This window comes from Petaurus breviceps, unplaced genomic scaffold (genome assembly GCF_028583685.1).
Source record: "Petaurus breviceps papuanus isolate PSGF00001 unplaced genomic scaffold, PetGlider_PUasm1.0 98, whole genome shotgun sequence".
Lineage (NCBI taxonomy): Eukaryota > Metazoa > Chordata > Mammalia > Diprotodontia > Petauridae > Petaurus > Petaurus breviceps.
In genome coordinates, this window is record NW_027187460.1 from 29,562,265 (window position 1) to 29,584,858 (window position 22,594).

The window sequence follows — 22,594 nt, forward strand, 5'->3', positions numbered from 1 at the left end:
TTCCTTAGCTTTGGAAAGTCGGGGTCATAAAGCAGACAGACAATTACCAGCCATAGGAAGAAAAAGCCTGTAAGAATTTGCTGGTTTGTGGACGCATCCCGTGTCCTGCAGCTGTCTGTAGAACCAAGCAAGGCTTTGGGGAGCTGAATGAGGATTCCTGCTCCCAAACATTCCCCCCCCCCCCCCCCCCGGAAGGAGGGGGAGGGGAATGTGGTGTGGGCCGTGCCTCGCCCTCTTTTGGAAGCATCCCGGGTGGCAGGGAGTGGTTGGACCTGCCCAGCCTCGCCTTGCTGACTTTGCAAAGGACCGGGCTGCCAAGCGGGCGGGGTTGGGTGTCCAGGATAGGGTTGCCGAGGATCAGAGGCCTGGCCGGGGCTCTACAGCTGCGGTGCAAATGCCACGATCACCCGGGACAGCGCCTGCACCGCCCGATCCTACACTCCCGGGGCCGGGGCTGGTGGTGGGGGCAGTAACAAGGCCGCATGCGGTCCCTCGGCTGGGGCATTTCAGGACAATCACCATTTTTAGGCATCCTCCCCCCCGCGGCCCCACACACAGGGCAGCTGCTCGGGCCCGGCCGGGCAAAAGGCCCGAAGCCCTTTCTCCCCATTCCAGCCGCCCCAGGTGGGGAGGGTGTCCTTCCGCAGTCCGGTCTCCCAGATCTCCCCCGGGCTCGATAGGCGCCTCAGGCCCCTCGGCCCGGTCTGCGCGCTAGCCCCTCCCGGGGAGGCGGGGGGAAATACAGAGAGAGGCAAAGAGCGTGCGCGACTCCAGAAGAGGGCTAGCGAGGTCCGGAGGGGACGGGGCTAGAGCGGCGGCGTGGCGCCTGCGCAGTAACGCCCTCCTCCGCTGCCCGCCCCTCTACTCCACCATCCCAATCCAGCCGCGGAGGGCGGCGGTGGCGGCGGCCGGGTTGAGTCGGCGCGGGTCCCTTGAAGACGTGGAGCCGCGTTGACTGAACAGAAGTCTGGGAGGACGAGGAGGAGGAGCCGAGGCGGCGGGAGGGCGGTGTGCGGCTGACTCATCCCTCCCAGCAGCAGAAGAGACAGACACACACACAGAAATACACACACAAAACCCGCCCGCCCGGCTCCTGCTCAGCCCGCGCGCGCCCCGGCTCCGGCGGGGTCTGCTCGCCGCTGCGCCCGCCCGCAGAGAAAGTTGTGCCCGGAGGAGGAGGAGCCGCCGCCCGCCGGTCCCGGGGAGTGGATGGTGCCCGGCGCCCCGGCCGCCTGTCAGGAGGGCATCGGGGCGGGGTCGGGCTGAGCCCGGGTCGGAGTCCCTCCCCCCGGCTCCCTCCCTCGGACTCCCTCCTGACCCCCCTCCCATCCCCCAGCATGTCCCGGCTGCTGCTGCCCCTGCTGAGGAGCCGGACTGCGCACAGCCTGCGGCCCCTGCCCGCCTGCCGCCCGCGTGGCGCGGCGGGGGCCCCGGCGCTGCTCCTCCGGCCGCCCCCCGCCTTGGCCGTCGCGGCCACCGCCTTGGCCGCCGCGCCGCGCCCCTCCCGGGGGCTGGGCACCCACCCCAAGCGCGAGCCCATCGAGTCGCTGAACACGGCGCAGGGAGCCCGCGACTTCATCTACAGCCTGCACTCCACCGAGAGGAGCTGCCTGCTCAAGGAGCTGCACCGTTTCGAGTCCATAGCCATAGCCCAAGGTAAGGGGCTGGCGCCAAGGGTCGGGGCGGCGCGCCCCCCGCCTCTTGGGCTCCGCCTTGCACCTCGCCTTGGCCGGCTGCTTGTCTGCGCCCCCTGCGTCCGCTTCGCGCAGCTCGGGGGGGCCGCCGGCGCCCCGCGGTCAGCTGCCCCTTGCCCCTCCCGGGAGAGTTAGATAAGTGTGAAACCTGCCAGGCTGCGAGGGGCGTGACCGCGGGGATGCTCCCTGCTCCAGCCTCGGGAGCCTCTGCCTTCCGTAGCCCGGGCAAGTCTGCCGCTGGGATTTTTTTGGGGTGGGAGGGGGGTTGCTTTTCCCTCTCACCTCCCCAAACTTCAACCCCTTCCTCTTATTAGTGTAGGGTGTGGCAAGTCAACCTCATCCACTTAGTGCCACTAAGTGCCTGTACCTTTAGAATGACACTTAGCCACTTAGCCCTTTTCAAAAAATGGGGCATTGACCTAGCAAAAGACTCTTAGCCGCTTGTTTTCTTCCAATGCAACTTGTATCTGTTTAAGCGGCTCAAAGAAATGTTTCCTTTGAATGGATGGAAGGTATCGAGATACCATGGGTTTGGTTATACACAAGTTAAGCACCTAAGTAGTAACCCGTTTTCCGGAAGGGGAAAAAAAGTCAATAAATCGAAAGTTTCTTTTGGTATGGATTAGTGTTAGTACTACTGCCTAGAAATACTAAAGCAGCCCAGATAAGACATCATTAAATTGAAATAAATGACCCAAACTTGTGACTCAAGTTAATATTTTCTCTAAAATGGTGATAACGTTTATTTCATAGTTTGAACTTAGGGAAAGAAAAATCCCGGAAACTGAAATGAAACTTGACAGTGATGGACAGCAGAAGCTGAGATGAATCAATTTTTTTTAAAATGTCACTTAAACAAGAGAGAAACAAGTGTTAATCCAAGAATATTAAATATTGGTATGAACTAAAATAAAATAACTTTTCTCAGTTAGAAATAGCAAATTTTTATTTAAACTGTTCACACTTTAGGACATGTTGATTTGGGATGGGGACTCTTTGCTGGAAGCATTACAAAAGTACGACCCTGGCTTATTTGCAAAATGTTGTCTACCTTAATTAGGTGATACCAGTCTGTTTTCACATTGTTTATCAGTGCTACTTCTCCTGGAATCCACAGTTGTGCTTTTTACCTGCTTTTTAGGTTCAGGAATTTATAGTAGCTTGGGATCCCAGACACTGTTTACATTCACCTGCATTAAGCTCTGGGTAACACCCTAAACTTAAATTATTAAGCATTTAGAGCACCATAATGCTATTGTGAGATCATTTAGTTGTGTGCATGTGTGTATCTGGAATTTGTGTATTATATAGAGACACACAGACTGAACATTTTCAGTCATCAGCACATCAAATGTTTACTGTAGATCCTAATTGTTATGGTCACACTGTGGTTTGCTATTTTCCTGAATTTCGTCTGTAAACTCACACGCATGGTTCTTTCCTGACTTAGCAGCATCCACTCTAAAACATTTATTCTTTGTATGTATATAAATAGACATATTTGCTTTGGAAAAGTCTGTTTTGAGATCGATGTAAGTATCTTTGGATGTAATTACAGGACAACTCTTGAAAAACACTTTCTGAACAATTGAAAAGTTTATTTCTGTATTAAGAATTTATAGGGAAACTTACACATTTGAATGTGAGGACAGAAACTATTATGTCCATCCCCCATGGTGCCTTGCTTGTAGTGATGCTCAATGACTCTTTGAATAGGACTGAAAAGTATATACAATGTTATCATTTTTTAACAAATCAAGTTCTTTTGCATTAAAGGCTTAAAATTTGCAGAGAATAAAGTGTTAATATCCATTTTATATGAGAAAAATGAATGCCATTCTGTGAATTTTTACTAAAATTAGTGAACAACATTGGACTTATGGAGAAATATTGGTAAGAATATAGGAAATATAGTGTTAGGCAATGAAGTACAGTAAACTCTTGTGACGAATCTGAGCAGCTAAATAGTGCTGTTTAATCATAAAACTTTGCAGAGGTTTATAATAAACAGTGAAGCACTACATTATCTCTAAGTGCCATCTAAATTGTTAAAAATTCATTTATGTTCAGTATAGTATGTGTTTGTTATTTTGTTGTATTCTAATCCAAATTTATAATTTGGTATAGCATATATAATTAGATATTCAGTTTATCATATTCCTTAACTCTTCTTGCTACAAGAGAGTTTATATCTAAAATATGTATTGCTCATTCTAAATTACCTAATTAATACTGAAAAATGTTGTTTTTCTTTTATTTTTGACTTAATCAGAACACTGAAAGGCTGGTCCTGCTTCTAAATGTATAGATCCTCCCCCACCCTCCATATGTTAAGTAATGTAAGCTTCACTCCTAATGATAAAGGTTCATCTTTAGGATGGGTCCTTCATGGGGTTAGAAATCCTCTGTGTCCTTGAAAAGGAGACTCATATAGCTAAATGATGTACAGTAGAAGTGATGAGGAAGCATTACAGAAAATAGAAATCATCACTGGTCAAGCTTGGCTATTTGGTCTTCTGGAGAAATTTGAGTATTTCTACTTAGTCATTTCATCTGTGTATCAGGCATCCTATTGAGATTAATCTTAAGAATCAATTTTCTTGCAAGTAAAACAAGGTTTTTTTTTTGTATTTTGCATTTATTGTAGTTTAAATTTGTTTGCACATCGTGACTTAAATAGTAAATAGTTTAAAAAAATTTGGGATTGCCATATTGGGATCGGTACTCTAGAATCAGTGTAGGTAAAATACTGAGGTACAAGAACACCAGACTTTTGCACCCTAGGAAGAATAGAGGGTGGCCAAGAGGATATTGGGATGATTGGGATCATCTTTCCTTTTGTTAACTATTCCCTGTTGTCCTGAGGTAGATCCAGAAGGTAGTTTTCCAAAAGCCAGTGTTGGCTTGACCTTTTTTTGATTAGTCTTCCTAGCAGCCAGTATTGTTCGAGAAGAAAATTTTAACATAACAGCCTCAGAAGACATCTAGTTCAATCTTTGCCTAAACATAAACCTTCTTTACAGCATCCCTGACATTAGTCATCTAGCCTTTTTCTTGAACATCTCTAGTACTAGTTGATAGCAGTTACAAATTTAAATAAGAGTTGTTACAAGGTGATCTCTTCATTGCTTCCTTGATCACCCTGACATTTTTCTAATCTAAGCCTTATGATTTTAGTTACCAAGTTGACCCATTTCAGGCAGAAATAAGCTGTTTCTTTTCTGACCTACAACTGCCGGCTTGATTTTTGGCAGTTTGATGTTTTGGTTGCACAGTTGACATTATTGGAATAACATTTAGGTATTTATCTTGTAGTATTAAAACCACTGAATACATTTATACTGCTAATTAGAATGGTTTCTTCAGAGGCTTCTGTAAATTTTATTGAGATTCAGCTTTCATAGTATGGTAATTCAGTTTTCCAATTTATCCTGTATATAGCTTGTTTTACACAGTTGTTTGCATGTTGTCTCCTTGTGAGCCTGTGAGGTTCTTGAAAGTAGAGACTGTTTTTTACCTTTCTTTATATCCATTGTGTTTAGCCCAGTTCCTGGCACATAGTAAATGTTTATAATTATGTATTGATTGACTTCATTTACGATAGCTAAAAAAATTCTAAAATGTTACACAGATTCAATTTACAGTTGTTCATAAATGGTCTTATTTATGAGTTTGTCAGTTCAGTAAGAATGTCTTTATAGGTTTTTTTTCCCCTTATAAAGGACTTCTGTATAGGTAAATGGGTATGTTTGGCATAGGTTTTCTAATTATCCCTTTCAACCCATACTTAAATATTTTATTACTTAAATAGAGGTTTAGACAACTGGTAACTTACAAAGAGATTATAAGCAATAGGGGTACCATGATTAAGTTATGACATAGTTTTTTTGGTTGATAGGGTACAAATATCAGGGAGAGATCTAGGTGTAAGAATTATTCAGACTTATTTCTATTGGACATTTCTTCAAGTACTTTCCCATTCATCATGATCTTTTATCCTCACAAAACCCTTATGAGACAGACAGGTCCCTAAGACTCAAAATTTAAATAACTTGCACAAATTATTTCTAGCCCCTTGCTAGTAAGTGACAGGCTTGGACTAGAATCTAAGTCAACTTTCTCCCCAGTCCAAGTGCTATTTGTATTTTATACTACAATGTCTTTTACTTTCTGCTATTGTATATGGAAGTATAGGAAAGAGTAAGGTTCTACCAAATAAGTTGCTTGCTTCCTGGGAAACTGACACTGGCTGCCTGTATCTCTGTCGCCTAAGATCCTTTTTCAGCTTTAAATCTAAGATCTGTTCTGTTTTTATGACCTTCCCAGATCCCAAGTGACCAGGTAACAGGAATGTCTGTCTCTTTGGACCTCTAAAGCCAACCTCTTTAGTCTCCTACCACTTACCAACATCAGCCACTTTTCCTTGATACTAGTCACATACCCAGCTAAGGGCTCTGAATATGAGACACTCCCTCCTCTCAAGGGACTCATACTGTATCTGGAACTTGGAGGCAGAGGTGAAGCTGTGCCTTATATACCCTAGAGATGCTTTCAGTTAATCAATAAGGATGGTTCAGGCACTATGCTAGTTGTTGGGGACAAGAGTACAAAGAAAGAAACAATCACCAACTTGCAAGAAGCTTACATTCTAATGGAGAGAAACAAGTACATATATAAATATATACAATACATAATATAAAGTTAATACAAGTGGTTGAATACAAGGTAGTATGGGAGACAAGGCACTAGATTTTGGTGTGAGGAGGCAGAAGATCTGGAGAAATTTCACTTCTTGAACAAGAATGGTCCTTAAGCATTAAAGAAAGAGGTGGAGGTTAGGAACCCATTCATTCCGAACATGTGAGAAGATCAGTGGTGCTTTTTTTTTTGGTGGGGGGGATGGTAGAGTAGGGGTTTAGGTATCAGTGACTTTGCTGACTCAGCTGTAGTCTTAGCTTGTCCTTTCTGCTATCTTATCTAGATTGACTTTTTGGGTACTATTTACTACATATTAAAATAACTCACCTTATAAACCATAAAGCACTTGATTTCATTTCATCTTTCATGAAAAGTAGCTCCTGCAGAAAGGGTTAATTCACCCTTTAGGAGGAGGAGTAAAAAGGAAGGCAAGAGGGGAAGGGTGCCTTTATTGGCAGTTTTTTCCTCAGGCCAGTGGTGAATTTGGGTCACTGAAGGGATGGTAGGGCCTTATTATCTTATCCCATTCATTCCTATCCTTTCTTAACCCCCCTTTTGGATTAGTTTTCCTTGTTGACCTTAGCACATTTTGAGAGACTTTAGTGTTTGACACTATTCTTGAAGTATCATGCTGTGTTTTTGTGTTCATATTCCATTGCCTACCTTCCTTTATTATTATTATTATTAGTCTCTAGATGAAAGGATCTGGAGAAAAAGTGAGAGATTTTAGTTTAATATAAAGAAAAACTTCCTAATAATCAGCTTCCAAAATCGAAATAATTTTGCAGGAAATAATGACTTCTTCTTTCATGCAGGCAGTCCTTTAAGAGTGTGCTGGGATGACTGTTCTTCAGAGATATTGTAAAGGGGGTTCCTGTTCAGGTACAGGTTGATTTAGATGGACTCAGAGATTCTTCCCATCTTTGATTCTCTGAAATTTCTGATAGTTTGCGTTAATTTGCAAAGCAGAGTCATTTTATATTCCAAATCAGCTTATCTCCAATCTTTGGAAAAAAACCCAAACTTCATATTATTATTTGACTAGAATGACTGCTTAAGAAAACTTGTTTTTAAAAATGAGTTTTAAGAAATCAAACTATTTAGTCTGGCGAATTTTCTCACTTTGCACAAACTAAATAAGAAAATTTTATTCCTTGAATAGAACTTTGTGTCTCCTATGAATGTTTCTTCTTTTTCTTTCTCTTTGTCATTATTTGGTTTGTATTATTCTTTGATCACAGAACTTCTTAGTTAAAGTGTATTCACATAGTTAGATAGGGTTATAAATTGTTTTTAAAGAGTAGTCAACAGGTAACTTCACAGAATCTTAAGGTTTCAAAGGGACCTTTCGAAGTCACTGAGCCTTAACTATGTCTGACTAGGAACCTTTACATCATTCCTGATTAGTGGGTATCCAACTTTTTCTTGAAAGCAAAACTTATGGGGATTTCACTACCTCCCAAAGCAGCCTATTCTTTTGAAAGTTGGATACTCTATTTTTAATCAGCTGCTCATTAATATACTTTAATATTTCAGGAATCTCTTAATTGTATTGGCATGGTTACTCTTTCTAAATAGATTGTAAATCCTTTATAACTTAGTGAATTGTTTTTCAGTGTTAATTGTGACTGAGAAATTATCACTCTAAAACTAACTTGGTAATGAGCCCTGAATTTACCTGGACTGGTTTCATGGACACCAGACATAACAGTTATCTACTCAAAAGCTTTTCTGCCTGATTGATGCTGTATATTGGTTTGACTAGTAAGCAGGAAAGTGCTCAGGTTTGAATTATAAGGTGCTGAAAATAAGCAAAGGAGAAAGAGTTGTAAGACTAGAGATGTTTATTGAAGAAGACAGGATAAGGTCAGAATCAGTAGCCCTGAGGTCCATTCCCAGTAGCTTTTAGTTGGCAACCCCATTATTTAACATAGTTTGCCTGGGACCTCACCTTCCTGTGCTCTGGGATATGCTGCCAGTTCCATAGATAACAAGTATTCATGGTGATATGTGAGATACTGCCCAAACACTGAACTGGTCAGTTTTCCCATTTTGTCTACCTTCTTACAGTCTCACTGGAGAAAGAAGAATCCATAAGAATAGCATCAACTAGTCCAGATCACTTGTGATGGTTGATTGGTCAGTCTCCAATTAATCAATTAATTAATAAAAATCCTTTAATCTTACTAGCAACCCATGTTGTCTCCATATTAAGTCTGGTTCTGGCATTTACAGATAGGGGCAGACTTAATGAGGCCAATGAGGAAAGGTGGATTTCTTCCCTTGTTTGTTCTGTACACCTAAGTGATTACTTAAATCAAATTATTCTATTACTAATTAACAGAGCTTAGGCTCTTTCTAAGAAAGATAAATATTGTGTATCATTGTCCTAAGCACGAATTGACTGAGCATGGATACCAATAAATTTGTTTCCAGGTTGTCTATGAGTTCTCTTTGTGCAAAATACCTTTGTGGTAGAGAATGAAAGTAGTGCATTTGGTGTGCACCTTATCTCCAAGAAGGTGTAGTGGTACAAAAGAGGGTATAGGCTAGTTCAGAGATTTAAACATAAAAGCAAAGCATGAATATGTGTCTAATAAAAGGTAAGGGAGTTGCAAATATTTGCTGTAATCATAGAACTTGTGCTTCTTTGGCATAAGAGCCTTTAAGAACCCAACTTCTCTTTTACCCAATGGATGAGACATCAGAATAGTACTTTTAGTGAAAGTTTAAACTCAAGCATACACATATGTAATGAGTTCTTGTTTATTTTAAAGTGCCTTGTTCAGAAATCGTAATACACATGAACATAGCCTCACTCCTCTGTGGTTAGAAAATATTTCCCAGTAGGAGAAACATACTGTATCATTTTTTTTTTTTTAAGCAATCGGGGTTAAGTAACTTGCTCAAGGTTACATGGCCAGTTATTATTTCTGGGTGTGGTGCTGAGTATCTGAGCCGAGATTTGGGCCAGGTCATCCTGACTCTGGAGCCGGTGCTCTTACTCGAAGAGCCACCTGGCCGCCCCTAAGCAATTGGGGTTAAGTAACTTGCTCAAGGTTACACGGCCAGGTGTTTCTGGGTGGGTGCTAAGTGTCTGAGCCCGGGATTCGATTTACAGATCTTCTCAACACTGGAGCCGGTACTCTTACTCGCTGTGCTACCTGGCTGCCCCATGTATCATTTCTATAACATTTGTTTTTGAAACAATTTGATAACTGAATGACGATAATAATAATTACAGCTAACATTTATGTAGTTCTTTAAGATTTGTAAAAGTTCCTTGCTTATATTTATCTCACTTGGTTCTTACAAAAGCCCTGTGAGGTAGGTACTGATATTACCCCCATTTTATAGATGTGGAAACTGAAGCTGAGAGGGAAGGTGACATGTTGAGGGTTACACGACTAGTAAGGATCTGAGGTAACATTTGTACTCAGGTCTTCTTGAGTTCAACTCCAACACTATCTGCTATATCATCTATTTGCCCAAGACCCTTTGAAGCAGATGAGCATAGTTGGACTGTTTTTCTAACTCACTTTTAAGCCTTATGGAAATTTTTGGAGATAGGGTGGCACATTTCATTGTTTGACATTTATGCTGTGAATGTGAGAAGTCATTGTATTATGCTGACTTCTACACCAGTATTTTTAAACAGAGCATTTCCTGCTTGTTAAGATGGCCCAGGGCCTTTTGCCATTTAATGGCATACCTATAGATGTTTCTACATGAAGAATAATAGTTTTTCTTTGCTTAGGAAGGACTTTTGGAAATGTTTCCTTAGGGAAACTGCATTAAATGGATGTCAAGGTCATTTAACTGTGCCGTGGGGAGAAGGGATTATTTTGCATTGAAATTGATGAGAGCTAGTTGGAAATTACAGGTAGTTTTTATCTAAATCCCTAGTCCAGAAAACTAGATTTAATATTTACAGAATTTGAGGTCTGGCTTGCTGTGACCTTACTATACATTATTCCAAACTCAGAGTACATTTAGTTTTACATTTAGATATACCTACATTATTAATTTTAAAGCAAGGATCTGTTTTGGTATGTTTTTAGATACATTTTTTTTTTTTTGCCTTTTGGAGGGCAGTTGGGGTTAAGTAACTTGCTCAAGGTTACACGGCCAGGTGTTTCTGGGTGGGTGCTAAGTGTCTGAGCAAGGTTACACGGCTTGGTGTGTGTGTGTGTGTGTGTGTGTGTGTGTGTGTGTGTGTGGGTGTGTGTGTGTTTGTGTGTGTGTGGGTGTGTGGCCAGAACCCAATGGGTCCTCCTGACTCCAGGGCCGGTGCTTTACTCACTGTGCCACCTAGCCTCCCCTACATACATTTTGTAGCTATATAATTAGAACTCAGGAGTACCTTGTGTATTTCTTCTAGAATCAGCAAATTTGGTTAGCGATACATTTGCTATAGCAGAAGGACATGGGACTGGGAGTTGAGGACTGTGTTTTAGTATCAACTGTTGGCGTTAACCAGTTATCTTGGATAAGCAATTTTACACTTCTTAGTCTTAATTTCTACATCTGTAAAATTTAAAGTTGAACTAGATTATTTCTAAGGTCCCTTTTAGATCTTTGATTTTTCTATGATGTTGTGAACAAAAGTATTTGTACCTTATTTTTGATGCAAATGGAATGATTCCTTTCTGTATAGCTAAAGATATTGAGTATCTGGCAGTTTGATCAGGGGTTAAAAATGAACTCTTGTGAGGAACCTGCTAATGCAGAGTGTGTGTGTGTATGTGTGTGTATTTGTGTGTTTTGTTTGCTAAAATGGACACCTGTACTATAAATTTTTTAAAAAAATGGAATTTGGTTACATTTGGCATGTAGAAGGATATGATAAGATTTGCATGTCTATGTAGGTTGAAGTTCTGTAAGTTTCTATGTATTTTAGCTAGTTTTTTTGTTCTTGGACTCAGAGTTGTGTTTAGTCCAGGCATTGGTCCTTTCCATTTTATCCCACCTTTATGGCTCTCTTAGGAAAGAATAAATGAAGTTATCTGGCATTTTTAAGTGCTTACTATGTTTCAAGTACAGTGGGAAGTGCTAGGGATACAAAGAAAGTCTAAAAGAACTCCTCCACTTACATTCCATTGGGTAGCAACCAAATGTTGTTTGCAACAGCTGTGTACATACAAGCTGTTTACAACAGCTATGTACATACAAGATATATACAGGGAAAATTGGGGGCAATCTCAGAGGGAAGGTAGTAGCATTGATGAGAAATTAGAAAAAAACATTTTGTGGAAGGTTGGATTTGAGCTGATATTCCAGGAATCCAAGAGGTAGAGATGAGGAGGGATAGCCCTCTAGGTTTAGAGAATGGCCAGTGAAAAGGAAGAAGTTGGGAGATGGAGTGTCTTATGCAAGGAACAGCAAGGAGACTAGTGTTGCTGGATTTTAGAGTATGTGGAAGGGAGGAAATTGTAAAAAGACTGGAATGGTAGGCAAGGGTCAGGTTATGTAGTGCTTTAAAACTCAAATTGTTTATATGTTGTATGTTGATTGTACATTTGATCCTGGAGGTAATTGAGAGCAATTGAAGTTTATTGAATAGGGAAATGACTTGGTCATTCCTGAGGAAGAGTATCTTGAGCTGAGTGGTGGATGGACTGAAGTGGAGAGAGTCTTTAGGCAGGAGGACCAATCAGAAGGCCACTGGAATAGTCTAGGCATGAGGTGAAGAGGACTTACACCAATGTGGTCACTTCTGTGTCAGAGGAGAGAAGGGATTGTATATGAGAGATGCTGCAAAGGCAGAAATGACAGGACTTAGCAATAGATTGAATATGTAGGTTGAATGCTACTACTTGTGCTAATTTTGGCCTAACAGTTAACACCAAGAAAACACAGGTGCTCTATCAGCCACTACCACACCATCCATATGTGGAACCATCGATTACAGCAATTGGAGAAGTTTTATATGCTGTGGATAAGTTCACTTACCTTGGTGTAGTGTACTTTCCAGAGATGAACACATTGATAATGAGGTTGACAAACACATTTCCAGAGCTAGCTCAGTATTGGGAAGCTCTGAAGGAAAGCATGGGAGAGAAGAGGTTTAGATTGACTACCAAAACTGAAGGTCTACAGAACCATCATGCTGACCTCATTGTTGTCTTCCTGTGAAACCTGGACAGTCTACCAGTACCATGTCAGGAAACTGAATTGCTTCCATTTGGATTGTCTTAGGAAGATTCTGAAGATCACATGGCAGGATAAAGTACCAGACACTGAGGTCCTCACTCAAACTAAACTGCCAAGCATTCAAACTCTACTTCAGAGAGTGCAGCTCTGATGGGCTGATCACGTTCAAATGCAAAATGTAGGCTTCCTGAGAGGGCTATTTTATGGAGAATTCACACAGGGCAAGTATTCACATGGTGATCAAAAGAAGTGACACAAGGACACTCTCAAGGCTTCTCTTAACTTTGGAATTGATTCCAAATCAATGTGTGACAGGGAGATACTGGCACGGGACCACACAGCAAGGCATGCTCACATCAGAGAAGGTGGTGTGCTCTATGAGCAAAGCAGAATTGAAACAGCTCAAAGAAAACATAGGATGCACAAATTTAGAGTATCTACCCCAAATGTTCACATGGACTATTTGTGCCTGACTTGTGGTAGAACATTCCGAGTTCATATTGTTCTGATCAACCACAGTCGTACACATTGAAACTTGACTCTAGCATAGTGATGTCATTTTGGTCCTGTTTGAGAATGAAGGACAACAACCAGGTTGAATGAGAGTTGACCTGGGTGACTAGAGAATGGTGTTGTGCTCCACAGAAATGTGGAAGTTATGAAGAGGGGAAAGTTTTTTTTTGGGGGGGGGAGGGAGTAATGAGTTTTTTTGGGGGAATAATCAATCTTGCATATATTGAGTTTTAAGATGTGTATGGGTCATCCACTTTGAGATATCCACTATGTCATTTCAGTGCAAGATGGGACTCAGAAGAGAGGTTAGAGTCTATTAGCCCTTTAAGTAAAAGTATTTGTTCTGTAAAATTTGGATTTAGTCTAAAGGTTGTACTTAAGGATTTAGAAGGCCACATTTGGCAGGTTCCCCACCCCGACTAGACACATAGATCTGAGAAGCATCTGTATAGAGTTGATATTTCCATGGTAGTTGAGAATCCATGGGAGCTGATGAGATCACCAAACCAAACATGGTAGAAGGAGAATAGAAGAGGGTCTGGAACAGAACCTTAGAGGATGCCCGCAGTTAGAGATGTTACCTAGATGACGATCAAGTAAAGGAGGCTGAGGAGGAAGAATAAGAAAGTATGGTTTGGGAAGCCAGCCATTCTGTTTTTAGTCAACAAACATTATTTGAGGTCTCCTTTACTGGTTTGTCTTCCTCCTTTCACTTCTGGAAGTGAATGTTCCTTAAACCTGTGTTTAACCCTCATTTCTTTCTCTGTTCTTTTTCTTTGGCAGTCCTATGGCTTTAGTTATCACTTCTTTGTGGAGAATGTCTGCATTCTCCATATATGCATGTATCAAGCTCCATTTCATCACCTAAGTTCCAGTGCTGCTAGACATATTCACCTGCATTTCCAACTGGCATCTCATCCTTGGTTTTTACCTGGACTCCATTGGAGGCAGGAAGGTCAAAGAAGAGATAGAATCATTATTTGGGAGAGTAGGAATGATAATAGATGAAAAAAGGAAAGAATAATTATTTATAATCTGGTTCAGTTTTCTTGCCCAAGGAAAACAATCTTTGGATTGGGAAAGGTAGTGAATGGTAATTAGGGAGCTGAAACCAAGGATAAATGTGGAGATGGTAAGAGAGTGTCTAGTGCTTTTAAAGAATTAAAAGGTTGCAGATTTCAGTATTGAAAGAATTGGTAGCTATGATTGGTGAGCTGCTGTTTTGAACAGCAGAAATCCTGTAGGATAGTGCTTTATACCTAGCAGATGCATAATATATGTTTTTTTAAAAAAAATGACTAGACACTGATAAATACTGTACTTGGAGGGAAAAGGTTGAGGACTTAATACTGTAGATTAGTGAGATTATCTTGCTTGGATTCCTGGAAACAATATATTATTGAAAGGATCATTTCTGGGGAAAGGTGTGTGTGTGCGTGCAGGTGTGTGTGTGTGTGTGTGTGTGTGTGTGTTTTGCTTTGTTATAAATAATTTAACTCTTTGGTTCATATATTTTAGCATTGTTAAACTAGACAGTAAACTTATTGAAGGCAGGTGCCCTTTGTTATACTTATGTATTTTTAGAACTCCAATGTGCTTTTTAATATCCTTTGGTTATCTTTGTCTCTTTCCTTTCCTCTCATTGATCATTTCCAAATCATTTAGCAAGTCTTGTTGATTCTAGCTCCATGATATCTATTGCATCTGCTCCCCTATTGTCTATACACACTGCTAGTACAGTAGTATATGCTCTCATTACCACTTCCTTGGGCTGTTGTAATAGGCCTTACAGGTCCTCTCAACTCTCAATTCCTTTACCCCTTTCCCCTCACTTATAGTTCATTTTTTTCTACCACTGTCAGAATAATTTTCCTTATTCATTGATCTGTAGTTCTGGTCATGTCATTTCTCTGCTCATAAATATATATTTTTTAAATTAGGAATTATATTTATTTATTTTTTTGCTTTTTGGAGGCGGGAATGCAGAGCAATTGGGGTTAAGTGACTTGCCCAAAGTTACATGGCTAGTAAGTGTTAAGTGTCTGAGGCTGCATTTGAACTCAGGTCCTTCTGACTCCAGGGCTGGTACTCTATTTACTGCGCCATCTAGCTGCCTCCATAAATTTTTAGTGATACCATATTGCCACCAAGAAAAGTTTAGACTTTTTTCCCTGGAATCTGTTGCCAACTCACTTAATTTTTTTTTCCCACTTAATAGTATTTTTTTCCCCAATTACATGTAAATGTAGTTTTCAGCATTCACTTTTATTAAGATTTTGAGTTTCAAATTTTTCTCCTACCCTCCCCATTTCCCAAGACAATAAGCACTCTGATGTAGGTTATATGTGTACAGTCATATTAATCATATTTTCACATTAGTCATGTTGCGAAACAGCAAAAGAAAAAAATCACTAGAAAGAAAAAAAAAGTAAAAATAGTATTCTTCAATCTGTATTCAGACTACATAGTTCTTTCTCTGGATATGGATAGGATCAACCCACTCTTCCAGTTTTTTTTTTTTCATATTATTCCTTTTAATGCCCTTTACTTCCAGCCTCGCTGGTCTATTCTTTACCCCCTAAAGACACATAAATGCACTCATTTGTGTTTCCATGCCTTTGCGTACTCTATTATCTATCCATGGATTGCCCTCACTCCCCCATTTTCAATTATTGAATTCCTGGACAAAAAAGTTCCTCCTTTGATATCTTCTCTGCCTTCCTTCCTTCCTCATTCCCTTTATTACATTTATACTCTCTGGAAGGCACTGTGTGTGCATTAGGGACAAACATAAATAAAAACAAAGTAGCTTTAGTTCTCAACTGAGAAGATACAACATATAAGCCAAAAATGAATATGAGATAATTTGAGGGGGTTGAGACTAACAACTGTAGGAAGTAAGAATGTTTTCATGGAAGAGCTAGAACCTAAGAAGAAAAGGATTCTGAAAGGTGGGAATAAGGAAAAGAGCGTGTTCCAGGAATGCACAAAGAGAAGGGAGATGGAATCGTTATTAAAGATCTGCGTCAGATTCTGCATGATTCAGGGCATATCTGATCTCACTGATGTGGGTATCCCTCATAATAGAGCTGCTGTCATTTCAGTTATGTCTGACTCCTGGTGACTCCCTTTGGGGTTTTCTTGGCAAAGATAATGGAGTGGTTTGCCATTTCCTTCTGTAGGTCATTTTACAGATGAGGAAAACTGGGACAAACATGGTTAAGTGACTTGCCCAGGTTTGAACAGCTAGTAGGTGTCTGAAATCGCATTTGAACTCAGGTCTTCCTGACTGGTGCTCTATCCAATGCACCACCTAGCTGCCTCTCATATACAGATGCGGATACCTTATTTATTTGTTACTGGAATAAAGGAATAGAAGAAAAAAATCCTGAATGGTATTATTGTCCAGGAAAGGTGACAGAGGACAAAACTACTAAGTCATACACACTAATTTCTCAGCCTTATGAAGTCTTTAAAAGATATTGACCTCAGTGAAATTATGGTAAGAGAAGAAAGAAGTAGGCTTTTTACAAATGACTGAACAGAAGCCTACACTGTCTTAGTTGCATGGCTAACTGAAAGGTGTAGAGAATATACAGTTCTGCTTTGTTATGTTTTGATTTTTTGTGTAATTTAAGTGATTAAAAATATACAGCCTTAAAGCCTTCCTCAAGTACGAGGAGTATCTTCTGTATGTTAAGGTCATATTTAAAATTTCTTAATAAATACTGTCAGTGAGAGAACTATTCAACTATTCCCAGATCATTTATATCATGGGTTCTTACCCTGGTATGTGTGAACATATTAAAAAAATTTTTTTGATAGTTGTATTTCATTCTGCTTGGTTTCCTTTGTCATCGTATGTATTTTATTTTATACATTTAAAAATTTATTCTGAAAAGGGATGCACAGACTTTACCAGATTGCCGAAGGGGTTCACTAACACAGAAAAGTTAAGAACCCCTGATTAATATGTTATGCAAAAGTAATCACCACAGTTGTAGAGGATGTTTTGCATAGAATTCAAATGCAAGTCATATGCCCAATAAATGATGATGTCTGCTATGTTTCTGTTTGCAGATGACATTTTCCTGGTTGTAGTAAGCCCCAGAACAGTATTGGGTTTTGTTAGTGAGACTGGGTCTCCTCAGTAGATCAGTATATAACAACTCATAGAGAAAAAAAACCTAAATGAATCACAAATCTCTTATGATGTGCACTTTGGATGACTAGTTTATTGAATTAGTTCATAAGACTTCATTAGCATTTTTTTTTTTTTGCTTTAATCTTTTAGGGCATTTATCACATAATATTGCATATTATAGGAATACTTGTCAGTTTCTTATGCTCTCTTGGATTCTTATCTCCATGAGGGCAGAGGCTTTGTTGTATCTAAACTTTATACATACCCCAAGGCCTAGATCACCTATGGACATGGCATAATTGTGGGTTGTATCCCTGATGAATTCCCATATCAACTGATTGAAGATGTATATACACTAATTTGGCAGTACTAATTTAATGATTTAGCAGGATTCTGTTCCTGAGCCTTGGGAGGGGTATTGTCTCTTTTTGACAGCCACTGTTTGTCCGACTCTTTGGTTTACTGAGCTAAGTTTAGGTGAAACCTTTGTTTTAAGAGGGGAAAAAGTCCATTCCCTTTTTACCTTTTCCCAAATATGAATGTATGTGGACAAAAATAGGCACACTATATTTTTAAAAAGATAATATTTCCTTTTCTGAGTTTATTTGGTGTATTACATTTATTATTTTGCTGCTAACAAATGGCAGTTCAGAGTAAATGCAAATATTATGCTACCTATAAAAACAATTTGTTTTGAAAATATTTTTAGCATGCAGATATCCCAAACCTGAGATTGCTCTCATGCAGCGGGTGAAGCAGGCGACATCAACTGAATCCCCTAATAGTTTTGGTATAGTAAATCTTTTAATATTTAAGTTTGGCACATGTTTGTGTATGGCAAAGCACAAGTCTAACAGTTTTGTGCTTGTTTGGAAGAGAATGCTTTGGTAATGAAAAAGTTTACTTTTCTGGTTTGTTTCCATATTTAAATGTTTAATATTTGCAGTGTATGTATATTGAGCTTTCATTTTAATTATCTAACTCTTATCTTTTGTGGATGATTGAAAAGTATAGTGCTTTTGCTGTTGCATGTTTCAGTAATCTAAAGAGTCTGCTTAGCTGAACAAATACTCAAAACAACAAAAATTAGGTATACTTCGCACTATGTTAAAACAGCAAAATTTTCAGGAAGAGAAACATTCATAAAAGCAACATCAAGAAATTGTTTATTTACCTATTATCAATGTAATGGGGAAACTAGAACCTGAAAAATTATGTTAAGGATATAATAAAAAATAATTAGTGTGATTTCATGAATAAAAGGGCTAATTTAGCATGGTAAGCAAATGCATAAAAAAGTCTTTTAATACTTAAAGGAGTTAAACATTCAGAAAACTAAACATTTAGGTGCAAATTTAACAAGGACCTAGGGGTCTAAAAATAAAGCTGAGTCTTAAGGAAAAAAAATGACCAGGTAAAATTGAGATTAAAATGGAAAGTATAAATTATATGCTTGAGTATTTTTCCCTAATGAATAATTTTTTTTTTTTTACAATATATATATCATCTCTTGGGAGCCTATATGAAAAGCACTAATGAATATTTTAAATATTTTTTATTACTTCCTAATTGATTCTCCCACTCCTCACTCTAGACTTTTTCTTCCTTAAACCTCTGTAATACTATCTTCCCATTCTTTCAGCAGAAGACCTAACCTTGTACTATATTGTGAGACTAGAGGTCATTTGCTTTGAACCTTCTTTTCATCTAAAAACTCCTTTATGTTCTCCATTTTCTCCTTTACTGCATTCTTTGAGATTGTTGTTCTTTTTCCATTATCAGCACCTCCAAACCATTCCATTTCTATTTCCTCCAAAATCATCTCCTCCAGCTAATCTTTAAGCTTTTTTTACTTGCTACTTCTTCCTTGTTGCAGTCTGGAAACTGTACAGGTTTCCTTACTCTTAAATAAAGAAGTAAAAAAAATCCCCTTTCATTTGACCTCCTGCTATTCTCTCAAGATACTAGCCAATGTCTCTCCTTTTATAACCCGGATCCCTGGAGAAAGCTGTCTATATTCCTTGCCTTTCAGTTCTTCTCCTTTTCACTTAGCCTTTTGAAGTCTGGCTTCTGACCTCATTTTTCAACGGAAATTGCTATCTTCAAAATTACCTTTGATTTCTTAATTGCCAAATCTGAAGACTTTTAAAAATCTGCATCCTTCTTAACTTCTTTGCAATATTTGACATTGTTTAACCCCTTACCTCCTGGATATGATCTCCTTTCTGGATTTTTGAGACACTCTTCTGTCTTGGTTCTCCTTCTACCTATAGTTTCTTTGCTAGATCGTTATAGAAATTCTGCCCCATAAAAATGGATGTTCTCCCAATCTTGGGCCCTCTTTTCTCTCTTTAGACTCTCTTGGTGATCTTATCAACAATACTCACTGATTCAATAGTCATCTCTATACAAATATCTTCCAAATTTGTCAATATAGCCCTAGTCTCTCTTCTGAGCTGTAGTCCCACAACACTTTAAATGAATGTCCAATAGACATCTAAAACTCAATAGCACCCATTATTCCTAACATATTTCATTAATATACTTCAAACAACCCCTCCCTTCTAAGCTTCTTTATTTGTGTTGAGGATTCCATCACCTTTTTAGTATTTAGGTTTGGAACTTTGGAAGCCTCTTTGACTCTTCACCCACATTTCTAAGAATGCCAAAACTTGATAATTCTATTTCTACAACATCTCTAGCACCTGTTCCCTTCTTTCCACTCATATCATGATCACCCTAGTTCAGACCCTTATTTCCTTTTTCTTGGACTTTGACAATATCCTTTCTGCTTGGTCTCCCTATCTCAAGTCTCTCACCATCCAAATTCATTCAACACACAGGAGCCAAAATGATATTCTTAAAAAAAACATAGGTATGACTTATGGGCAGCTGACAAACAATGGATAGAGTGCTGAGCCTGGCATCAGGAAGACTCTTCTTCCTGAGTTCAAAACAAAGTCACTTAACTCCGTTTGCCTTAGTTTTCTCATCGGTAAAATGAGTAGGAGAAGGAAATGTCAAACCCCATCCAGTATCTTTGCCAAGAAAACCACAGACAGGGTCGGAGAATCAGACACAACTAAACAACAACATGACAATTGTCATTCTCTTCTCAGTGAACTATAATGACTCCCTATTACCTCTAAGATCAAATACAAATTACTCTGGCATTTAACACCCTTTTCAACCTTGCTTATTATACAGTACTCTCTCTCATTTATACACTTTATGGTCCTGCCAGACCAACTCATTTCCCTGAGTTCAGATCTGGCCCAGTTGTACAACCTGGGCAAGTCACTTCACTTTGTTTATCTCAGTTTTCTCATCCATAAAGTGAACTGGAGAAGGAAATGGCAAACCACTGCAGTATCTTTGCCAAGAAAACCCCAAATGGGGCCATGAAGAGCTGAACATGATTGAAACGACAGAACAACAACAACAAAGCTGGCCTAATTGATTTTTCTCACAGATAACATTCCCTCTCCTGTGTCTTTGCCTTTGTACAAATTATCCGTCCTCTGTGCCTGAATTTACCCCCTTACTTGCCCCTCTGTCTTTTAGAATCTCCTAGATATTCCTTTCAAACTCAGTTCAGTTGTCACCTCTTACATGAGCCCTTGCCTGATTTCTCCCCATCCTGTGCTGCTAGTCTCTCTCCTGCAAAAGAAAAAAAAAACACAACACAACTTTTCTATTCATTTTGTCTTTGTGTTGTTTCCCCTGATAGAATATAAGCTCAGTGAGGACAGGGACTGTTTTGTCTTTATCTTAGCATTCCAAATGCCTCATACCACCCATTAAAATTTTTTTTTGATTGGTTGTAGACCAATAGAAGTTTTGTAGGACTAGGTTAAAAAACTAAGTTAAAACTATCTACGGGTTTTTTTTTTAAGGATCTTTCAAAAGTAAAAAAAAGTATTTGTAAAAATAGAGATACATAAGATAGTAGATTTCTTAAAAATATCCTGTTTAATTTTTGCATATAATACACTATATAATTTTTAGTACCAATATAATACTAAATCATTTTTATGGTCACATATAAATTAAGTGGAAAGTAGGAGTTGTATTTAAGTGCTAATGACTCCTTTTTAAGGCATTTGAATTATTTTGTGGTGAATTAGACTATATTTCTGTGGAGTCAGAATGTAGGAATCGTCATTATTTACAGTTTTACCTTATTCAAATTACTAAATTGTAGCAAAGTCTTTGCAATATATATGATAGATTTTTTTTTTCAAAAAAGCTTTTGAATAAGCCTACACTTATTCCATCAGGTGTTGAGATCCCTTACTTTATAATTTAAGCAAAACAAAACATGCTTGTATTAGACTTAAAGGGAAATAATTCATTGATCATGAAGTTTTGAACTTCAGTTCTTCCTGCTTGTGTAGCAGTTTCTATCCATTACTTTGTATTTTCATTAAACTTTATGTCTAGACAATGTTGTTTTGGGATATACGTTGTCCAGTCTATCCAATGCAATTCAACAAACATTTATTAAGAGACTGGCACTGTGCTAAATGCTAGGGATACAATAATAAAAAGGAAGACAGCCCCTGCCCTCAAGGATCTCACAAATTGGGGGAGATAACACCCAAAATGAGGCAGGAAAGCAGAGTGGAAGATATGGGGGAGAGAGCCAGAGAGAGGTGCCTGGACAAGGGGTCATCAGAAACATCTTGTTTGGTGGAGTTGGAACCAGGCAGAGCAGCAGATACAGAGTGGAGAGAGACTTTTATCACTTAAGACATACAACTGCATTATTAGTTCTCATCTTTTGAATCAGTTGCTGGTACTTAAGGAAGTTACCCAGTTACCATATGATGTGTAGTTATTAATTCCTTTTTTTTGGGAAGAGGATGAACTCCAAAATTTAGTACAATCTTAGTCTGCTATAAGTATAACGTGATGTTGGTATGTTTTATGCTTTTTAAAAAATCGAACTGTTGCCATTTTAGTTTTCTAGATTTGTTCTTGAGATGAAAATATTAAAAGAGCAGTGATTTCTTCGTTTAGTCTATTGTAACGTAATATCAAGGAAAGGCAACTTCTCAAGGTTGAAAATACCAGCAAAGGTACTCTCCATTTTATTCAGTGACAAACCAAGAACAGAGAAGATCAAAACATGACATCATTCAAAATACAGTATTTACTAAGTGTGATTAAATAATCTCCAAGTACTACCCCACCCCAGGACCTTCCATTCATTCAATCAATTACAAAGTCCCTGTTCTAAATACTACTCCACCCCTAGGCTGTACCTTCATCTAGTCCACCACAAAGCCCCTCTTCTCAAATGGAGATTAGTTTCCAAATATAAGTAAAGTACATTCATTTGTTCAACCATAGAACACAAAAAGGTCAAAAGTTCCCCACCCCTGGATCA

General features: G+C 39.2%; 1 protein-coding gene across 4 annotated transcripts in view; it reads left to right on the plus strand.

The window, feature by feature from the left end:
* The first annotated feature begins 1,270 nt into the window (after window positions 1-1,270).
* Window positions 1,271-22,594, plus strand: part of TMEM65 (transmembrane protein 65) — a 62,461-nt gene continuing 41,137 nt past the window's right edge. For 2 of the 4 annotated variants that reach the window (XM_069081049.1, XM_069081050.1), the window contains exons 1-2: window positions 1,323-1,656; window positions 17,912-17,992. In XM_069081049.1, coding sequence (XP_068937150.1) covers window positions 1,338-1,656; window positions 17,912-17,992 — 400 coding nt within the window. In that variant the 5' untranslated portion in view covers window positions 1,323-1,337. Of the gene's footprint in view, window positions 1,657-17,911; window positions 17,993-22,594 lie in introns of all 4 variants that reach the window. The other 2 variants (XR_011167002.1, XM_069081051.1) reach the window with 2 other exon arrangements.